Source organism: Carya illinoinensis, chromosome 8 (assembly GCF_018687715.1).
Source record: "Carya illinoinensis cultivar Pawnee chromosome 8, C.illinoinensisPawnee_v1, whole genome shotgun sequence".
Lineage (NCBI taxonomy): Eukaryota > Viridiplantae > Streptophyta > Magnoliopsida > Fagales > Juglandaceae > Carya > Carya illinoinensis.
The window spans coordinates 27045951-27066554 of NC_056759.1; the positions used below are offsets into that span (position 1 = coordinate 27045951).

The following is a 20604-nucleotide window of genomic DNA, read 5'->3' on the forward strand; positions in this document are numbered from 1 at the left end:
AGTAATATTATATACAGTTATTTTTGTGTATTTTTTGTGTATTCTATTGATATGATTAGTTGCATCAATTTTTTTAATATACAATCAATCACATCAGTAGGATACATAAAAAGTACGTAAAAATGACTGCACATAAAATTTTTATAAAAGCAGAAGAAATTATTTGATGTCAGACTAGAATGGTTAGATAAAAAGGATTTCAGCTAATTTTGAAAAAAATGATAAACATTAAACACGTGTCATTTTTCACAACTTATTATATAATTATATTTTCAAATAAATAATTTTTTATATAATAATTTATAAAACGAACATTATTTTAAAATATTTTTATACGAAAGCCCTAAATTCGCTCCGCCTGCGTTAAAATTTCTGCGGCAGCAGAATGTTTTGGATCTCAAATCTCAATGGCCCCCACCGCATATAGCAAGGAGGTGGTGGACGTTCAGCTTGCATGGCCCAACTGTCCCAATTTTCCTCCGTCATCCATGACATCAACTTCACATGCAATCAACTTCAATGTCGACAGCATTTTTTTTTTTTTTTTTAAGGCTGCTACAGCGTCGGAGGATCCCACCGAACTATTTTAATTGTTTTTTTAAAAAAATAAAAATTATAAATTTATTAAAAAATAATTCCTTAACTATTAAAAAAATGCCATAATTGGTGAGAATTGTGACATTTTCCTTAAAAAATTCACGGCTGAGTAAAAAATAAGATTATTTGACAAATCTCTCGATATCAACTGAGTAAAAAAATTAAATTTGATTCAATTCGTATCAAAATTGTTCATTCATATAAGTTCCAATAACTTTCATATTTTCCATAAAAAAAAAAAACTTTTCCATAAAAAAAAAAACTTTCATATTTATTTTTTATTATATAGTATTGTTTTTCTATTTATAATAAAAACATTTTTAATACTAAACATGCTACTTGTCATTATAAATATAATCATTTATATATACATAAATTTTATAAAGATGTTAGTAAAAAGATAAAATTTATAGATAAAATCATAAAATATAATTTAAATAATTTATTTTATCCAAATAATCTTTTTTTTTTTTTTTTTTTGCAAGTTCAAACTCGTTCGTGAACATAAAATTCGAACTACATGAAAAGCTTGACCTAACTTACATTCAAATCAAAATTAATGAATAAAACTTAATTCCTGTTCCAACTCAACTAGGGCTCATTTGAATTGAATGATGAGATAATATAGTTTTAGATGAAAGATAAATATAAAAGTTGAATAAAATATTATTATAATATTATTTTTAATATTATTATTATTTTAAAATTTGAAAAAATTAAATTATTTATTATATTTTTTAAAAAAATTTAAAAAAATAATAATAATAAAATTAAATGAGTAAAATACTTTCTGAATCTCTAGGTTAATTTGTACCCAAAAATTCAAATGTTTTCTGAATAATTAGAAAGAAAACTGTCCGAAATTTATGAATTTTTGAGGTCAAGTAAACTTTTCATTATTACTTAAAAAAAAAAAAAAAAAAAAAAAAACGATAGAATTCCGAATATAAGTATGGGTGTGACACAGTCATTAGATAATTAAGCGTGGACCTCGGGAAAAAGCCCACGTTTTAAGATGAACAGAGATCAAGAAATCGAAGCTCCACTCAGTAAGAATTTCCATTTTCCCTCTCTTTTCTTCTATTGATTTCCTTTCTATGTTTCCACTGCTTTCTTCAGCTGTTTCTTCATCTTTCCAACTCTCCAAACGCTGAGCAAACCGCCAACTCTTTCACAGTCCAGAAGAATCAGACATACCAACCTCAAGCCTCCGATTCAGGCTTAACGGAGGATGGTTCCGGCGTTGAGAACTCTCCAATCGAGCAGGTAGCTCTCACGGTTCCAGTCACCGACGAACCCTCTCTTCCGAGTTTCACCTTCAGGACGTGGATTCTCGGAACACTAGCATGCGTCCTTCTCTCCTTCCTCAACCAGTTCTTCTGGTATCGGAGGGAGCCTTTGTCAATCACGTCGATCTCGGCTCAGATCGCTGTGGTCCCGCTCGGCCACTTGATGGCCTCGACGATTACAGACCGAGTGTTCTTCAGGGGGCGATGGTGGGAGTTCACGCTGAATCCCGGCCCGTTCAACGTGAAGGAGCACGTGCTGATCACGATCTTCGCCAACTCCGGGGCGGGTAACGTGTACGCGATTCACCTCGTTAGCGCCGTCAAGATATTCTACAAAAAGAATATGACGTTCCTGGTGGCGTTTCTCGTCGTTATAACGACACAGGTGCTGGGGTTCGGGTGGGCCGGGCTGTTCCGGCGTTACTTGGTGGAGCCCGCTGCCATGTGGTGGCCCCAAAATCTCGTGCAAGTCTCGCTGTTCAGGTATGTTTCTGATCGCTCGATCAAGTTTCTTTATGTCTTATCGGACAATCATCATTATCCAGATAGTCCCGTTGGTCAAAGTTTGTTTTTTGTTTTTTTGATAAAATAAAATTTCGTTGAAAATAAGGAATATAAGCAACGGTTACAGTAGGCTGTTGTAAATCCTCCATTATAACTCGAATTCAACTCCGAAGCGTCGTCAGCTAGACGGTGATCAACTTGGTTAGCCACTCGTTTAACATGACTTATCTTCCTAAGCTCCAGCCTTCCTAATAAACTTTTGGTGTCCATTACAGTATGTCCACTATTGCTAAGATCTTCAGCTTTCTTATGTATAGAGTCCACCACCTGCTTTGCATCACCCTCAAATTCCACTCTGAGAAAGCCTAGCTCTAAACATAATTTGTCCGCCATGTATGCTCCCCATACTTCAGCAATCATTGGTGGAAGATAAACCTCTCTTGGTATCTTCACGGATGCTAGCACCTCACCATGATATCCCGAATTATAACTCCAATTCTTCTTGTTTCTGGTCCAGAGCTATATCCCAATTTGCATTCACTTAACCTATCCCAGGTGGCTGCCAACATTGTATAGACTCTCTTGGTAGTTTCCTCTCATCATGAACTTTCTGTTTGACTGCCTGATGCTCCTTTAGTGAGTCCTTTGCATGAAACAGTAGAGATGGAGGATGCTGAAAGTTATTTCTGAAAATATAGTTGTTTCTTCGTAACCATAAGGTCCTAGCATAACCATCAGCAATTCAGCTTATTCTGATTCCAGTATGTCCGCTAGATTAAAACAGGCATCCTGGAACCTTATCCTTTCTATTCTGCCCTTCTGTATTGTTTTACAGTATAGTTCTCATGCATCTTTTGCCGAGGGAAACTCCCATAAGATATGTTTTGTGGTTTCTTCCTCAAACTCATGTACCAGGCACATAGAATTTTGTGGCAACTTCCTACATAGATTAGATCGAGTTGAATCAGATATCATTACAAGCCTTCTACATAAATTTTTAACAACATAGGGAACATTTGAGTTCCATATCACATACCAATTTCAGTCTCCATCACAAGAATCTGAAGGACCAATTAAATCTATTTCTTTCTATTAGTTTAAAGTTTTAGGACAAATGATGTTTGACATGAATATCACAGTAGAGACCTGAATTCGAATCCTAAATCTACACTTCACCCAATGAATTAATTAAATATTCCACATATTGGGCCCATTTATTGAAATGAAGTCTAACTCACAAGTGAGGAGAGTATGTCAAGACAAATATAAATGATACAGTCTACCTCTTTCTATTAATTTAAACTTTTAAAATAAATGGTAGTTTGACAAAATATAGCAAATCCGGAACTTAGCAAATGCATGCCATAACATTAATCCCCATTCACCATACCTGTTTTACTAACGATCTTTTGAAGGTGATTGACACTCCCAATTGAAAAATCTCCATTAGCAGACAGTTGGGAGTCCCCCTAGACAAATATAATTTTTTCCAGCTGGCAAACCTCCTCTCAATCTTCTCAATCACTCCTTCCCAAATTGAATTAGATTTATGCTAGGTACCCAGGGGAAGACTGAGATAGACCGAGATACGTCATAGGCAGTGACAATATTTTACACCCCAAAATATTAGACAAATCTGAAATATTTGACACTGAGCCGACATGTACTATTTCAAACTTGGTTAAATTAATTCTCAATCCCGACACAGCTTCAAAACATAACAAAAGAGCTCTTAAGGACCGAAGTTATTCTTGATTGGTTGAAAATTAATGTGTCATCAAGGAAAAGTAGGTGAGAAACAATCACACGACTCCGAGAATCACAGCCCACTTCAAAACCCGACAAAAAGCTACCTCCCACTGCCACTTCAATCATTCTACTCAATGCATCCATGACAAGAATAAAGAGAAAAGGAGATATCGGATCTCCTTGTCTCAAACCACGTGAACTATTAAAGAAACCAACCAGGGTACCATTCACCAAAATGGAGAATCTTGACATAGAAATACAATGCTTTATCCACATACACCACCTCTCACCAAAACCATATTGACCAAGTAAATACAATAGAAAATCCCAGCAAACATGATCAAACACCTTTTCCATATCCAATTTATCCAAAAGTCCAGATTCGCCCATTTTAATTCTGTGATCCAAACATTCATTAGCCGCTAAAACTGAATCTAATATTTGTCTTCCTCTCGCAAAGCATGAAAGCATGTCTTCCTTCACAATGTCCCAACATGCTTGGAAAAAAGCCATAGAAAACCCGTCCGGACCCAGAGCCTAGAGCCTTGTATTTAGCCATTCCTTTGACAACATCAAGCACTTCTTCTACTTAAAAAGCCCTCTCCATCCATGCTGCACTTTCTTGACCAATTGCATCAAAAGACAAACCATCTAGCTTTGGTCTCCACGAATATTTGTCCTTGAACAACTATTCTCCACAATTGTCTGGCTAACAAAGCTCTGTTGAAGCTTATAAGATCTTGAAACTCTAGATCACTAGTTTTCTTTGTTCTTCCCAACTTATCCTAACTCATCCAATGAATTCTCTGTTCATTATCCTGATGCACCCAGTGAAACCTTTGCATCATCCTATTTTTTTGGGAGCACAGTGCCTTTGGGAGTAGGAAATTGCTTGTACAATAAGTTGGAATTACTTGAATCACGGCCGTAGGTAGAACCTCTTTTCCTGCCTAGGATATAAACTTGATTTCCAGTTATTGATTCTTCCCCAAACTCTATTTGAAATCCCTTTGAATGTCCTCATACAACCCCTTCCAACAATTGGTGGCAAACCAAAGTATTTATCAAAACATCTAGTGGCTCAAACCCTAGCTATATGTAGAAAGTGAAAAATTGGAGTTAAAGTGTAAATCTAAATTGGTTAGCCACTCGTTTAACATGACTTATCTTCCTAAGCTCCAGCCTTCCAAATAAACGTTTGGTGTCCATTACAGTATGTCCACTTTTGCTAAGATCATCAGCTTTCTTATGTATAGAGTCCACCACCTGCTTTGCATCACCCTCAAATTCTACTCTGAGAAAGCCTAGCTCTAAACATAATTGGTCAGCCATGTATGCTCCCCATACTTCAGCAATCATTGGTGGAAGACAAACCTCTCTTGGTATCTTCATGGATGCTAGCACGTCACCATGATCATCCCGAATTATAACTCCAATTCTTCTTGTTTCTGGTCCAGAGCTATATCCCAATTTGCATTCACTTAACCTATCCCAGGTGGCTGCCAACATTGTATAGATTCTCTTGGTAGTTTCCTCTCATCGTGAACTTTCTGTTTGACTGCCTGATGCTCCTTTAGTGACTCCTTTGCATGAAACAGTAGAGATGGAGGATGCTGAAAGTTATTTCTGAAAATATCGTTGTTTCTTCGTAACCATAAGGTCCTAGCATAACCATCAGCAATTCAGCTTATTCTGATTCCAGTATGTCCACTAGATTAAAACAGGCATCCTGGAACCTTATCCTTTCTATTCTGCTCTTCTGTATTGTTTTTCAGTATAGTTCTCATGCATCTTTTGCCGAGGGAAACTCCCATAAGATATGTTTTGTGGTTTCTTCCTCAAACTCATGTATCGGGCACATAGAATTTTGTGGCAACTTCCTACATAGATTAGATTGTGTTGAATCAGATATCATTACAAGCCTTCTACATAAATTTTTAACAACATTGGGAACATTTGAGTTCCATATCACATACCAATTTCAGTCTCTATCACAAGAATCTGAAGGACTTCCACCTGTTTTTCTAAAGATCTTTTGAAGGTGATTGGCACTTCCTATTGAAAAATCTCCATTAGCAGACAGGTGAGAGTCCCCCTAGACAAATCTAATTTTCTCCAGCTGGCAAACCTCCTCTCAATCTTCTCAATCACTCCTTCCCAAATCGAATTAGATTTATGCTAGGTACCCAGGGGAAGACTGAGATAGACTGAGATACGCCATAGGCAGCGACAATATTTTACACCCCAAAATATTAGACAGATCTGAAATATTTGACACTGAGCCCACATGTACTATTTCAGACTTGGTTAAATTAATTCTCAATCCCGACACAGCTTCAAAACATAACAAAAGAGCTCTTAAGGACCGAAGTTATTCTTGATTGGCTTCACTGAAAATTAATGTGTCGTCGAGGAAAAGTAGATGAGAAACAATCACACAACTCCGAGAATCACAGCCCACTTCAAAACCCGACAAAAAGCTACCTCCCACTGCCACTTCAATCATTCTACTCAATGCATCCATGACAAGAATAAAGAGAAAAGGAGATATCGGATCAACTTGTCTCAAACCACGTGAACTATTAAAGAAACCAACTAGGGTACCATTCACCAAAATGGAGAATCTTGACATAGAAATACAATGCTTTATCCACATACACCACCTCTCACCAAAACCATATTGACCAAGTAAATACAATAGAAAATCCCAGCAAACATGATCAAACACCTTTTCCATATCCAATTTATCCAAAAGTCCAGATTCGCCCATTTTAATTCTGTGATCCAAACATTCATTAGCCGTTAAAACTGAATCTAATATTTGTCTTCCTCTCGCAAAGCATGAAAGCATGTCTTCCTTTACAATGTCCCAACATGCTTGGAAAAAAGCCATAGAAAACCCGTCCGGACCCAGAGCCTAGAGTCTTGTCTTTAGCCATTCCTTTGACAACATCAAGCACTTCTTCTACTTAAGAAACTCTCTCCATCCATGCTGCACTTTCTTGATCAATTGCATCAAAAGACAAACCATCTAGCTTTGGTCTCCATGAATATTCGTCCTTGAACAACTATTCTCCACAATTGTTTGGCTAACAAAGCTCTGTTGAAGCTTATAAGATCTTGAAACTCTAGATCACTAGTTTTCTTTGTTCTTCCCACCTTATCCTAACTCATCCAATGATTTCTCTGTTCACTATCCTGATGCACCCAGTAAAACCTCTGCATCATCCTATTTATTTGAGAGCACAATGCCTTTGGGAGTAGGAAATTGCTTGGGGTTGGAATTATTTGAATCACAGCCGTAGGTAGAACCTCTTTTCCTGCCTAGGATTTAAAATCGATTTCCAGTTATTGATTCTTCCCCAAACTCTATTTGAAATCCCTTTGAATGTCCTCATACGATCCCTTCCAACAATTGGTGGCAAACCAAGGAATTTATCAAAACATCTAGTGGCTCAAACCCCAGCTATATGTAGAAAGTGAAAAATTGGAGTTAAAGTGTAAAATCTAAATTGTAACTCATGAATGAGCTCGTAGAATCTACGAGCTAGAGAGATTCTCTATCTACTAGAATCTCTCTAGCTCGTAGATTCTCATTTAACTTCGAAACTTTATTATTTTAGCAGTCAAAGTTGCAAACTTTAAATAGTTAAGTCGAAAATTATAAGAAATTTTTGTATGGTATTTATTTTATAATAAAAAATAATTTTGTAGTCAATGATGTCATCTTGACACTTGATATTTTTAATTTTTTATAAATGTTGATAAATGAGTTATTTATAAATTAATTTTCCATAATTTTCTTTCTATTCATGATATTTCTTGTTTATCAAAATTTAACATAGACAACCTAATATTTCTTGATTAATTTAACATAAGGACCATGTTCCCTTGGTCATTATTTTTTTTTGAAAAAAATCATTTATAAATATTGTTAATTGTATAATATAAATGAAAAAAAATTTGAATCTGACCACATTAAAATTAAAATTCATCTTCTCATAGTTGGTGAGCTTTTAGAAAAGCTCAGCACATTTAACGTACAATCTATTTATTTTTATAAATTATACAGAAAAAGGAATCTGTCTCTGTATCTCTTAACAAATGAGTTGCAGGAATGTTTTGTTCTGATTGCTGCTTGATACAAGTGGATTTGAACTCCTTGGATTTGAGTTGATTCTGTTTATAATCTCTTTAATAAATGAAGATTTTGTTTACATTTTGGAAAATTGTAATGAGAAACTATATAACAATTTCATCTCAAAAGATGAAACATTTCACCAAAAAAGTAGATTTAATAAATGTGGTTTTTTTTTACCTGACAAGAAATGGGATAATAGGTTGTACCTCCCAATCCCATTTGGAGAATAAGAAGTTCTGGCTCTGTCTGAGACTCTGAATATAATTTCTGATTAAAACTGTTATTGTTTGTTATCATTTTGTTTTTTTTACAGTTCAAAGTTGCTGTAGTCAGTGATGCCATCTTTGACTTATTTTTTATGAATTCACAGGGCGTTACACGAGAAAGAGAAGAGGCCCAAGGATGGGTTAACACGGAATCAATTCTTCCTCATTGCCTTCTTCTGCTCCTTTGCTTACTATGTATTTCCAGGCTACCTATTCCCAATGTTAACGTCAGTTTCCTGGATTTGTTGGGTTTTCCCTACTTCCATCCTTGCCCAACAGCTAGGCTCAGGACTTCACGGTCTTGGCATTGGTGCTTTAGGTTTTGATTGGTCCAGTATATCCTCTTACCTTGAAAGCCCACTTGCCAGTCCATGGTTTGCTACTGCCAACATTGCTGCTGGTTTTGTGCTCGTCACGTATGTTATTACCCCCACAGCTTATTGGCTTAATATCTATAAAGCCAAGACGTTTCCCATATTCTCAGATGGGCTTTTCACTTCTAGTGGCCAAAGCTACAATATCTCAGCTATAATAGATGCCAACTTTCACCTTGACATTGATGCATATGAGCATAAAGGCCGTCTCTATCTCAGCGTCTTCTTTGCCATATACTATGGTATCAATTTTGCCTGCCTTGCTGCCACTGTTGTTCATGTGTTCCTCTTCCAAGGAAGGTAAACCAAACTTTTCTGGTTGAATCGCTTGCTTGAAACCTGTAATTCACTTTCTCTGATTGTGGTTAGATGGGCAGCACTTGGTTTAACATTGTAAATTATAGATAATTGTAACTCACATTTTCTTGATTGCGGTTAGATGGGCATCACTTAGTTGCATATTGTACATTACAGATAAATGTTGCTCATTTGTCCCCAGACTTGCACACCAACTAGTGACTTCTACTCTTTTTTCCAAAAAATAATGCTTAGTGGCAACTGTAACACCCTGCTCCTGCAGGTTAGGGATGCCTGTAAAATGTGATATCACACCTGGTGTGAGATCCACAAAAAGAAAACCATTACATTTTATAGAGTTATAGAATTAAATACAACAGGGTATCTTGAAAATAGAATTAAAAAGAGTGACATAAATATTTAATAAAGTAATCTATGTGTTTGATATTTATTCATGGATGCCAGATTTGGTTGTCCAAGCCTGACCTTGTTGTTCATCTTCCTTGTTCTCTTTGCCCAGGCAGTTAAAACCCTAAGACCAACAAAATGAGTCAAAGACTCAGTGAATAACACATCATACAGTAAACATAACTTAACTTGGTTTTTCTTGGAAAAATGTTCATACATGAATTTTGGCATATAAATAAAGTAACATGTAACATATACAAAATTATTTAAGAACTAATATGTTTGGCATATGGTATGACATACGGAGCATGGTAAGCTGTTGACATGTCCATGCACGTCTTAATAAATTGTCTTTCACTATTCTTGCAGCCGACACACATTAAGCCTTGTGTGTAGGGTGCACTGGTCCCACAGCCTCTGGTGGAGCACACTTGAACTACTATAACCAACTTTAAATCTTAATCATTTGTTCATGTCCTTTAACTTGTATCTTATCTTTCTTATACTTTTTATGGCATATGAGAGGTGCACGTGAGATGCAACAATCATGTGAATATAGAAGAGAACATGGCAAGATCTTAGACACATACTATGGCATAACAACATGTGCATTCATAAACAACTTACAGCATCTCATAGCTTGTTACATAAAAAGGGGATTCATAAAGGGGTCATGCTTAGCATAATAATTTAATGGCATTGTTTACTATATATGTGAAGGTATGATCATGCTATAACTTATCAAAAAAAAAAAAAATTATGATCATGCTACTTACCTCTTTGCTTCTCATAACATTATGCATGTCAACAATCACCTAGCATGCATATTTCGTGTCACTTATCTGACCAAACTTTTATCATCTAAATTAATTAGTGGAATTTCAGCTAAAAGGAACTTGGTGAGTAGGGCTATAAATGAACAAGGCTACTTGACAAGTTGTTCCAATTATGTTCGATCAAACTCGAGTTCGACTCAATTCATTTTTAAATAAGCCATTTGTGAACTGAAAATTATGATCGATTATTAAACAATACAACTCATATAAAACTCGACTCAACTCTTATCAGCTCGTATTAACACGAATAACTTCATATTTATTATTTTTTTAGGGTTATCTTTAACTTTATAGTAAGAATATCTTAAGTATTTAAAATTATTAGAAGAATTCATGTTCCTAATACATGTTGCTTGAATCTTTATGAATATTCAATATAGTCGTTGATATACGCATATGTATATATAAAATTATATATGACTAAAAGTGTCTTTGTTAAAATTTGCAGATGAAATTATAATATACTATAAAAATTCCATTTTGTCAAAATTAAATAACTTGTGATCAAGCTCGAGCTTGCTCATGAGTTATTTGTGAAACATAAGATGTAACTTGATGATAAACTTGAATTTGGCTCTTGTTTGAATGAAAGTTAAATGAACAAATCTGGACCATCCATTACTTGTTTGAGCTTGACTCATTTACATCCCTACCTGTGATGCCTATCCAACTCTTAACACAATACAATACAAGTAAATTTTAATATCAAACCATGACATATTAGACAAATATTGTCCCATAATCTAATATAAATAGAATGCTGTAACAAGTTATCTTGCCATGATCTAATTTCAAAATAGACTACTCTTGACATGATGTACATATAAATAAACTTCAAAACCATTTTCTTCTTAAGACCCATAACTGATATCTTAAATTACATAAGCCTGCCATGGTTTAAAGTTAAAATGGAGCATCTTTAATACCGTTACACCACAGTTAACTATTGTATAGTTCTGCACTGTGGGTATCTGTGCAGACCCACGGCCAGTCCGTGCACAGATCTTTTTGGATCTGTGTTTTCTTTTTTTATCCATGAACTTTTTGTTTGATTTTGCTGGTTTTGGGTTTGGATGTGCATTTTGCATTTTGATATTGGAGGCTGGACGGTGTCCTGCAAAATCTGCCCGTGGTTCGCAGGGCCAGGTGGTTGGATTCGAAAATAGACACCCTGCTCAAGTGGGGCCAGGTGAGGCTGCTACTTGCATGTTTAGGGTGGTTAGCACCCCTAGCTAGATGTGATAGGAAGCTATTGGAGGGTGGCGCAAGTCGACGTCTGGTGTGGAGAGAGGCTGGTGGCAGTTTTGTGCAAGCTGAGATGGAGCTGGGCTTCTTGTTGGCAGCATCGGGTGGCACCTGGTTGCTGAAAAGAGAGAAAAAAGGGAGAATGCCATGAGTTATAAAGGAGGAAATAGGGGTGGCAATTCATGTTCGTTGGTTGTGTTCATATCGAGTCAAGTCATAAGTATTAGACTATACGGGTTAACCCAAACATGGCCTGTTTAATTAAACGGATTACACCCAAAAACCCTAACACGACCCAATAAATAATGGGTTACATGACATGACCAACTTAACCGTTTAATAATTCTGGACACAACCTATTCAACCTGTTCAACCTGTTTCATATAAATGAGTTGAGTTGACCTGTGTATATATATTTTAATCAAATTAAAAATCATTCGCAATTACAACTGGATTCATGATAACAAAAAAAATTTTATTATCAATATCCAAACCCAAACCAATAATATATAAGAAAATTAATATTTTCATAAAATAAAATTACATATTAACAAAAAGCTTAGTAGTTTGAGATATTAAGGGCATGTTTGGATGCTTAAAGTATCTCAAAATCTTGTAAATAGTAATCAGGTGGTTTGAATGAATATATTTTATTAGGTTTTGGGAAAGGAGAGAAAAAGTTGAATAAAGATATTTTTTAAAATAATTATTGTATTGGAGTTTGTGAAAGTGAATAGGTGAAGTTAAAAAATTGTTTGAATGTATTTTTTAGTATTGTTTTGAATTTTGTAAAAGTTGTATTGATTTTTGTGTTTGAGTAATGATTAGGTAATGATTAGATGAAAAAGTTGGAAATTTGAAATTGAAAAGTGTTTTATATTTGAGTAATGTTTGGGAATGAAGTTATGAGAAATTTTGAGAGTTTTGGAAATTCTCATGTTTGCCAAACATGCCCTTAGTCAAATACTAATATTAATTTCACATCCCAACTAAAAAAAATGCATATAAAACTAGATATTTATAAAATTTAAAAATAAATTTATTCGTGTTATATAGGTTAATTGTGGGTTTCGCTGGTTGACCCACAATTGGCATATTTATTAATTGTGTCTTTTCGGGTCAACCTTTATTGACCAAAACCAACCTAGACCTGCTAATTTTGTGTCATGTTCGTGTCGGATTTATGGGTCATGTTATGTATTGCCACTCCTAGTAGGAAAGTTGGGCTAGAGAGCAAACAAAGGAGAAAAAGAGGAGAGAGGAGGAATAACCGAGCACACCTGGTCTTCATGGTGATGCAGAGGAGGCCGTGGTGGAGCTATGAGAGCTGGTGTGCATGGACTGGGCTTAGTTTTTTGGTGATACAGAGATGATGATCATGAGTTACCAAGGGTACACACACACACACACACACACAAAGTCTATGTGGTTGGTAGAAAAATAGGGGCAATGGGAGGGAAGGTTGTGTGAGAGAAGGAATAATATGTGAAAGTTAGAGAGTTTTGTGCATTAACACTTTGTAAAGACAAGAGTGCGTGCAGTCTTTGGCATCTATGATGTGTGGTTAGGTAGAAGTCACAGAGAGAGAGAGAGTGAGAGCTTTCAGTAACATGGATGTCGTGGTAAGCGTGATATTCAGAGTGGGGACTGTAGAGAGAGAGAGAAAGAGAAGGAGAGGGAGGGATAGAGAACTCTAGAGGTCAGTTTGAAATAGGAGTGTAACTGGTGTAGTTTTACCCAATGATCTGGATTAAATAAGAAATGAGGGAGAGAATTTGGTTTTTCAGCAGACTTGGGTGGGAGTTTGAAAGTGAGAGGGCTGCATGGGGTTTGACTGAGATATGAGAGAGAATCTGCCAGTGGAGTTAGAATGAATTTTAAGTAGCCAGATGATTTTGATGATCGGATTAGTTTCAAATTGGCTGAATTGAAAGTAATTTTAAAATAATAGTAGAATCTTATAAATTTGACACAATTATAATATATGGGCTCATAAAATTTTATTTCACCATAAATGTGGGCTTTTCCAAATGGAATTGTCCATAAAATATTTTACATAAATCATGGGCCAGCTGACCTAAAGTCAAATTCGCCCCAATCCACGGGATTTTAAGACCTGGGTGTTGCACAACCTGTCGGGTTGTCTGTACAATTGAAGCCTAAATGCATGCGCATCTGTACATGTATGTGCCATATGGCCCTTCTTAAATTTTAGAAAGTAAGTACCCATCTATACCAGGAGTCAACTCTAATTATCTTCAAGAAAACTGCATAATTATGTCATGTTAACCACTTTCAAGTATCGATTCCAGTCCTCAATAAAGTTAAATTTAATTTTTTCTGCTTGTAACTCAAGCTACCTTAATTTTCACGTCAACGTTGTGCAATCAAAGAGAGGCAACAATGAACTAGCATTTACATCGAATTATATTCAGTATGTTACACTTACAATTTAAAGGATGTAGGGAAATGTGGCAGCTAAGCAAGTCTGCCATCCAAGAGAAGAAGATGGATGTGCACACAAAGCTCATGAGAAAATATAAGCAAGTTCCTCAATGGTGGTTCATGTGCATCCTTGTGATCAACATTCTGGCAACCATATTTACTTGCCAGTACTACAACGATCAACTTCAGTTGCCATGGTGGGGCGTCTTGCTAGCATGCTGTATTGCCTTATTTTTCACTCTTCCTGTTGGAGTCATCAAGGCCACAACAAATCAGGTATGTCTCTGGACAATATGCACTCTCCCTCAAGCACATTTCACATTTAACTGCAGACTTTGGGGTGGTTTTATCTTTCTATCATCAAGTCTAGCTAAAGTTCATGAAAAGGTTTAACTGTGGTCCCTGCACTCATCCTAAATGTAAACTTATGAGCATGACATGCATTGTTTTAATTCTTGTTTGAGAGAACAAAATCTCCTCCATACAGTTATTAGTATTCTAACACGATTAAATTTTTCACCGGGGAGCAGATGCTGACCTTGAATGTGATCACAGAGTATATTATCGGGTATCTATACCCAGGATATCCTGTTGCCAACATATGCTTCAAAGTTTATGGCAACATAAGTGTGAAACAGGGAATCACCTTTCTGGAAGACTTCAAGCTTGGTCATTACATGAAGATTCCTCCAAGATTCATGTTTGTGGTGCAGGTAACTATCCTGTGCATTCTACTTCCCAGATAAGAATGGAATAGTGTTTCATCAATTACTGTACAATAGGATTTATAATCGTCTTTCTGATCCCTTAATCACAATAGCAATGATTCTTTTTCAGGTTGTAGGTACCGTAGTAGCAGCATTGGTGCATTTAGGAACAGCATGGTGGCTTATGGATAGCATTCCAAACATATGTGACAGGGAATTGCTGCCAGCCAGCAGCCCATGGACTTGCCCAGGCGATCATGTATTCTATGATGCTTCTGTTATATGGGGCCTGATTGGAACTCGAAGAATATTTGGAGACCTTGGGCACTACTCTGCCATCAACTGGTTTTTTCTGGCCGGGGCTATAGCTCCTGTCCTAGTTTGGCTCGCACACAAGGCCTTCCCTGACAGACAGTGGATTAGACTCATCACTATGCCTGTGCTCTTAGGGGCAACGGTGAACATGCCCCCTGCCACTGCTGTCAATTACACCAGCTGGATTCTTATTGGTTTCTTGTCGGGCTTTATTGCTTACAGATACTACCGTGAGTGGTGGAGCCGCCACAACTACGTGCTATCTGGGGCACTTGATGCTGGATTAGCCTTCATGGGAGTATTATTATACTTTTGTTTTGGGATGGAACGTATTGGTCTCAACTGGTGGGGCAGTGACTCAGATGGATGTCCACTGGCTTCTTGTCCAACAGTTGGAGGGGTCATAGTGGATGGCTGCCCACTTCTATGAGTGTATTTGTTCCTGTATTAATAGTACCTTAACCAAAAGAAGAAGCAGCAGCAGCAGCAGCAGAATAGGAATTGTATTTATCTTTGCCATTAGTGCAGAAATGTAAAGTACAATATAAGTATAGTGGAATTTTCACTGAAATCTTCCTGGCTTTGATTCTTCATGGTCTTTCCAGCTCTGTTTAACTCCATTAGTTTCGTTACTTACGCTACCATGGATTTTGCTTGATAACATCCACTGATATACTCGGTCATTGACTTTATTTTTGTTATGGTTGTTATATTTTTCTTTTCATTATTTGTACTTAAAATAATGTTTTCAATTTTATATTTATAATTTTGACAATTCTTGTACAGGTGATTGGCCTTCAGAAGATACCCTTGCTTATTTTGCTCGTCACATGCAGACATGTTAAGGTTTGTAAAATGAAGTCACATTAATTTTTAGCTTTATTATTGTCATGCAGCCAATGTCAAGACGTATGCATCAGTGATGAATCTATACACATTTTCTGCGAGTTGCTTGCATGTTTTTTGAACATTTTAGTGTATTTTTTCTTTCAAACTCATCTGCAGTTTCCCTAATTTTCCAGGCATAAAAGAGAGAATTGATGTTTGGATCTGGTTATTGCAGCCATTACTGAGGTGTCAGAAGTTATAATAAGGGATGGAAATCCTCATGGAGTTGATTGTATCCTTTATTTTTGGTCAGGGGATTATCTCCACCCATGGGTTTGTTTATTTTACCCTTTTGGTTTTGTCATGCTACTGGTTTTTGCGTGGGGCAAATTCTGATTATGTTATCTAGTCTAATGGCAATTTTGGGTTGATAGGTGTTGTTATTGTCTACTATGTAATTCTTGTTGAAGTCTAGAGAATATCTTCGAAACATCTTTTTCAACTTAGCTGTGGAATAATTACACAAATTGCCTAGACAGATAGGATGAATGGGTAGGAAAACTTGGGGACACATGGGAAGGTTCTTGTCCTGTAAAAGGTGGGAAATTTTGATGCTGGTGTAGGAGAAGTACTTTCTGTGTGAGGCACTGTGGCTTGTTTGTGTCTGCTCAAGGGGTCTGTTAGAGGAGAATCATGAATGACGCTAGTTTTCTGGACCGGAAACTATTAAGCTTTTAGTTGTTTGGGCCTAATTTTAAATAGTGGTCCTAGAATAGACTCGGGCCTGCTCAAGAGTTGGTCTGTGGGTGGGCATGGACTGCCTCAACTCACAAATGCTTCTAGCTCAGTTTTTCCAATATATTTGTAGTTGTTACTGCCGCCAAGTCCTTCAATTTTCTCAAATTTTCTGCATTTGCATGGTGTCTGTTATCAAGCTGTTGTCAGTAACATCTCCTCTATTTTTTAGATTTTCTTTTTCTTTTTTTCTTACTTTTTTTCTCTTCTCAAATTGACAACACGCATTGTGCAATAATATTTGTAGCCACAAGCAACCTGCCTCCCCTCCAATTCATCCCTTTTTGTTCATTCTCCTTTCTTGTTTTTATCAGGATTCAGATTGCTTGTTCCTTGACATCCAGATATTCAGCGTGACATAGAAACTGATCTGGAGAATTTGCTGCTACAATAGTGAACTCTATGGCATTGCATTGGAATCAAGAAGGTATATCAAATAGCTCTAATTCTTTTGATGTCATATTTGCAAATAAATGGTAAGTTTAAAAGAAGTTCGATGTCTCTAAAGTATTTTAACTCAATCGGATTTCCAACATTAAAGAGAGGAGAATCATCAAATGATGTTGAGGTGATTGTATATTTTCTAATTGCTATAAAGTGCGTTTCAAGTACTCTCTGATGCCTTGTGACAGCACAAAACTTTCCAGCACCCCTACTACAAGGGTTTGAACTTCTGATGCCTGCGATAGTCATTTGTGGGTCCCACTTTTGAGAGTGCATGACACTCCACAGCTTCCAAATTTGGTTGCTTACAATTTCTAATTCTGGAGATGTCTAGATAGCTAAGTTTCCTTCATTGATTGACAGAAAGGGCACTAGTACGTAATGCATGTACACTTGCAAACATGGAACTCGTATTCATGTCAAGTTTGTCTTCTTTTAACATTTATTAATTTGATGTCATTCTTACAACACTTTCTTTATGGAATTCCACAGTGTGTTGCTAAAGAAAGCAGAGGTCCCTCTGAAGCTTTATATTTTTCAGTCCTAAAAGAGGCGATTCATTGGACAAGTTTTTTGAGACAATTAAAACAAACGTCATCAGGCATTCATGCAAGTGACAAAGGATCCGTGTCCCAGCTATGATAAAGATCCTTGCAAGCCCTTAATGATCAGAATTACAGTATGAACTTCTTTCGTCAACTCTTGGCTAATTTTTGAAATTTCCCATTACAGACACCTCCAATTACACTGTTTTGTTCTCTTTTTCTTTTCTCCTTTGCACACTTGTGGGGTCCTTGCTGATTTGGTTTTTGCCAATAGAAAAACGAAAGCATAACAGATACTGTTTCTGATTGATGTAATTTATATTGGTGATGTTATCTTGGGACATAAAAATGGGGGAGTGCATACACTTTTGGAGAAGAAGATTCCTCATCTTCATATAGGCATCAAAGTTAGAAACCAAAAAGCTTTTAGATGTATACAGCCAACCATCCGTGATTAAACAAAGACTCTTCTCCACCCACAGGATGGGTGCAGGACAAAATCAAAAGGCTAAAGCTATCAGATACTACGTGGATCAATTAAACTATATATGTATGTTATAGAACATTTCACTTCCATGGTGAAAATATATGAACAGGTCTTGGCTGGCTTGAATTCTTCTATGTTATTATTGAGTAATATTACATACAGTCATCTTTGCATACTCTCTGCGTACTCCACTGATATGATTGGCTGGATTAATTTTTTTTAATATACAACCAATCATATTAGTGAAGTACGCAAAATTAAATGTATATAGAATTTTGTTATTATCAAAATAAAAACTTCTCGATTTCAAAATGATTAATGTAGGATATCATTGATCATAAACATGCATCGTTTTGGTGAATATATCCAAGTTCCACTTTCTGGAATACACAAATAGGTAACTGAATCAAATACAATATTGAATGGGTGTGCATTTGAATTGGCTTTTGTTTGGTTTGATTCAGAACTCGAAAATCTGGATGAATTTGGATGGTTATTCATCCAAATCTGGTTATTCAACCGCTTATCTGTAATCGGGTATTTTTTTTTTAAACATAATTTTTATTTCAAAATGATTGCATGTACAAAAACCAGAGTTAAAAAAAAAAAAAAAAAAAAAAAAAAAAAAAAAAAATTATATGGGTAAGCTCAAATCCAATCCGTTAACCTAAACGTGTCAAATTTTTAAACACTAACCCAACATATTTAGATAATGGGTTGTGTTATGTCATCCGTTTTGATCCGATTAATACTTAATTAGAAATAAATTAACACAAAATTTATTTCCTTTATGTTGTACACGTTCGGTTCACATTCTATCGTTTTATTTTTTGCTACATCCGTTAAAATATCCTACAAAGTGGTATTCAAAAGAACCACGAAAAATGGATCGAAGTCATACTCTTATCTTAAAGAAGAAAAGTAGTTTTGTTTCTTGCGTTGTGTTGTGCTGTGTTGCTTGGTCATGTGTGAACCGCTCCCACACAAGTTGACCAAGAATCACATCTCTAGTGGTACCCAAATATTAGGGCGGCAATTTTGGATTGTAACTTATTTATATCCGTCTCTAACCACAATGACGTGTTATATATACGTATATATATATTATATACATACACACACAAACATATATACACACATAAATACATACATACATATATATATGTATATATATATATATATATATTCTACTACAATAAATTGCATTCCTAATAATTACATGCACATTTTTCTTTTGTTTTTGTTGAGCAAAATGTAAGGTTAGCTTCCCAATTTTATCATCCATGATGATTGGATAATTTGGATTGCATAAGGGAGTTAATTAAAACCTTTTACTATTAGCATGACTGAGTATATAAGTTAAAGATAGTGTATGACATCTCACATTACAAAAACAAATTGACAAAATTTATATATCTATTTATCGACGATTAAGTATTTTAGCTTGATAGTACTAGGAACGTCGGTCTCCCGATGAAAAAAATTAATTTATTGGATGTATCATTTAAAAATTAGACGGGTGGTGGTCATGAAATCTATTTATTTATTTATTGCAATCCATAGTTAATTTTGTCTATTCATTCTTTTTTTTTTTCTTGAGAGATTGGGGGGGGGGGGGGGGGGGGAAGGAGGCGACTAGCGTAGCAACCCTCCTCAGGAGTGACCATAGGAGTCCATTCTCACTGCAGAATGTTCGGTTTGAGCCATAGCTATTGCTCCAAAGATGAGCCGGTCACTACAGCATCTCCAAAGTATCCAGTTGGTCCAAAACTCATCACATGGCCCAAAGGTCAAGCTTTACTACTACAAATAGTTTCAACTTATGCTTGACTTGAACTCCTAACCTCAAAGTCATGAAATACCAGCTCATACCAATTTGGCTATCATTGTGGTGGTATTTTGCCTATTCATTCACTCGATATCATATATATACATATATAACAAATTTTTTCACCATATATACTACGTTTGGATTAATTCCTTTTAAAAATGGGATAATCATCATTTGCATTAATTGTTAGACAACTCAAATTCGACCATTGGTCAGCACTGGCTGCTAATCCGGTCAACATGTTGGTGATCATGGCAGTACAGTTCATTATATATACATCAATGATGATGAAGATGAGTGGTGTACATTTTCTTGAGTCATGTTACGAGGAGTGTTGATAGAAGACAACGTTATCTCAGCTTAACCATTATTTGAGGTTGCCGGCCTTGAATAATCCATGCAAAGTCATGTGAAAACTAATTAAATTATATATCATTGCTATTAACTCATGTACTATATATGAACTCATCAATATGGGTAGATTTGGGGTCCTCTTTGAAT

At 35.9% G+C, this 20604-nt stretch overlaps 1 protein-coding gene across 9 annotated transcripts; it reads left to right on the forward strand.

Moving 5' to 3' along the window:
• The first annotated feature begins 1494 nt into the window (after positions 1 to 1494).
• On the forward strand, positions 1495 to 18411 carry LOC122318387 (oligopeptide transporter 7-like). Of its 9 annotated transcripts, none has more exons than XR_006244816.1 (10): positions 1495 to 1646; positions 1775 to 2369; positions 8651 to 9220; positions 14172 to 14427; positions 14682 to 14864; positions 14989 to 15705; positions 15960 to 16019; positions 16196 to 16334; positions 17111 to 17223; positions 17733 to 18411. XR_006244816.1 is itself a non-coding variant. In XM_043135676.1 (6 exons), exons 1-6 carry the CDS (start codon positions 1613 to 1615, stop codon positions 15601 to 15603), a joined length of 2253 nt encoding a protein of 750 aa, XP_042991610.1. In that variant the 5' UTR covers positions 1495 to 1612; the 3' UTR covers positions 15604 to 15744. The 9 variants fall into 9 exon arrangements, 1 of the variants encoding a protein (XP_042991610.1); XR_006244813.1 differs by having other exon boundaries at positions 16196 to 16293; positions 17141 to 17223; XR_006244815.1 differs by having other exon boundaries at positions 16196 to 16293; positions 17149 to 17223.
• Positions 18412 to 20604: the final 2193 nt, after the last annotated feature.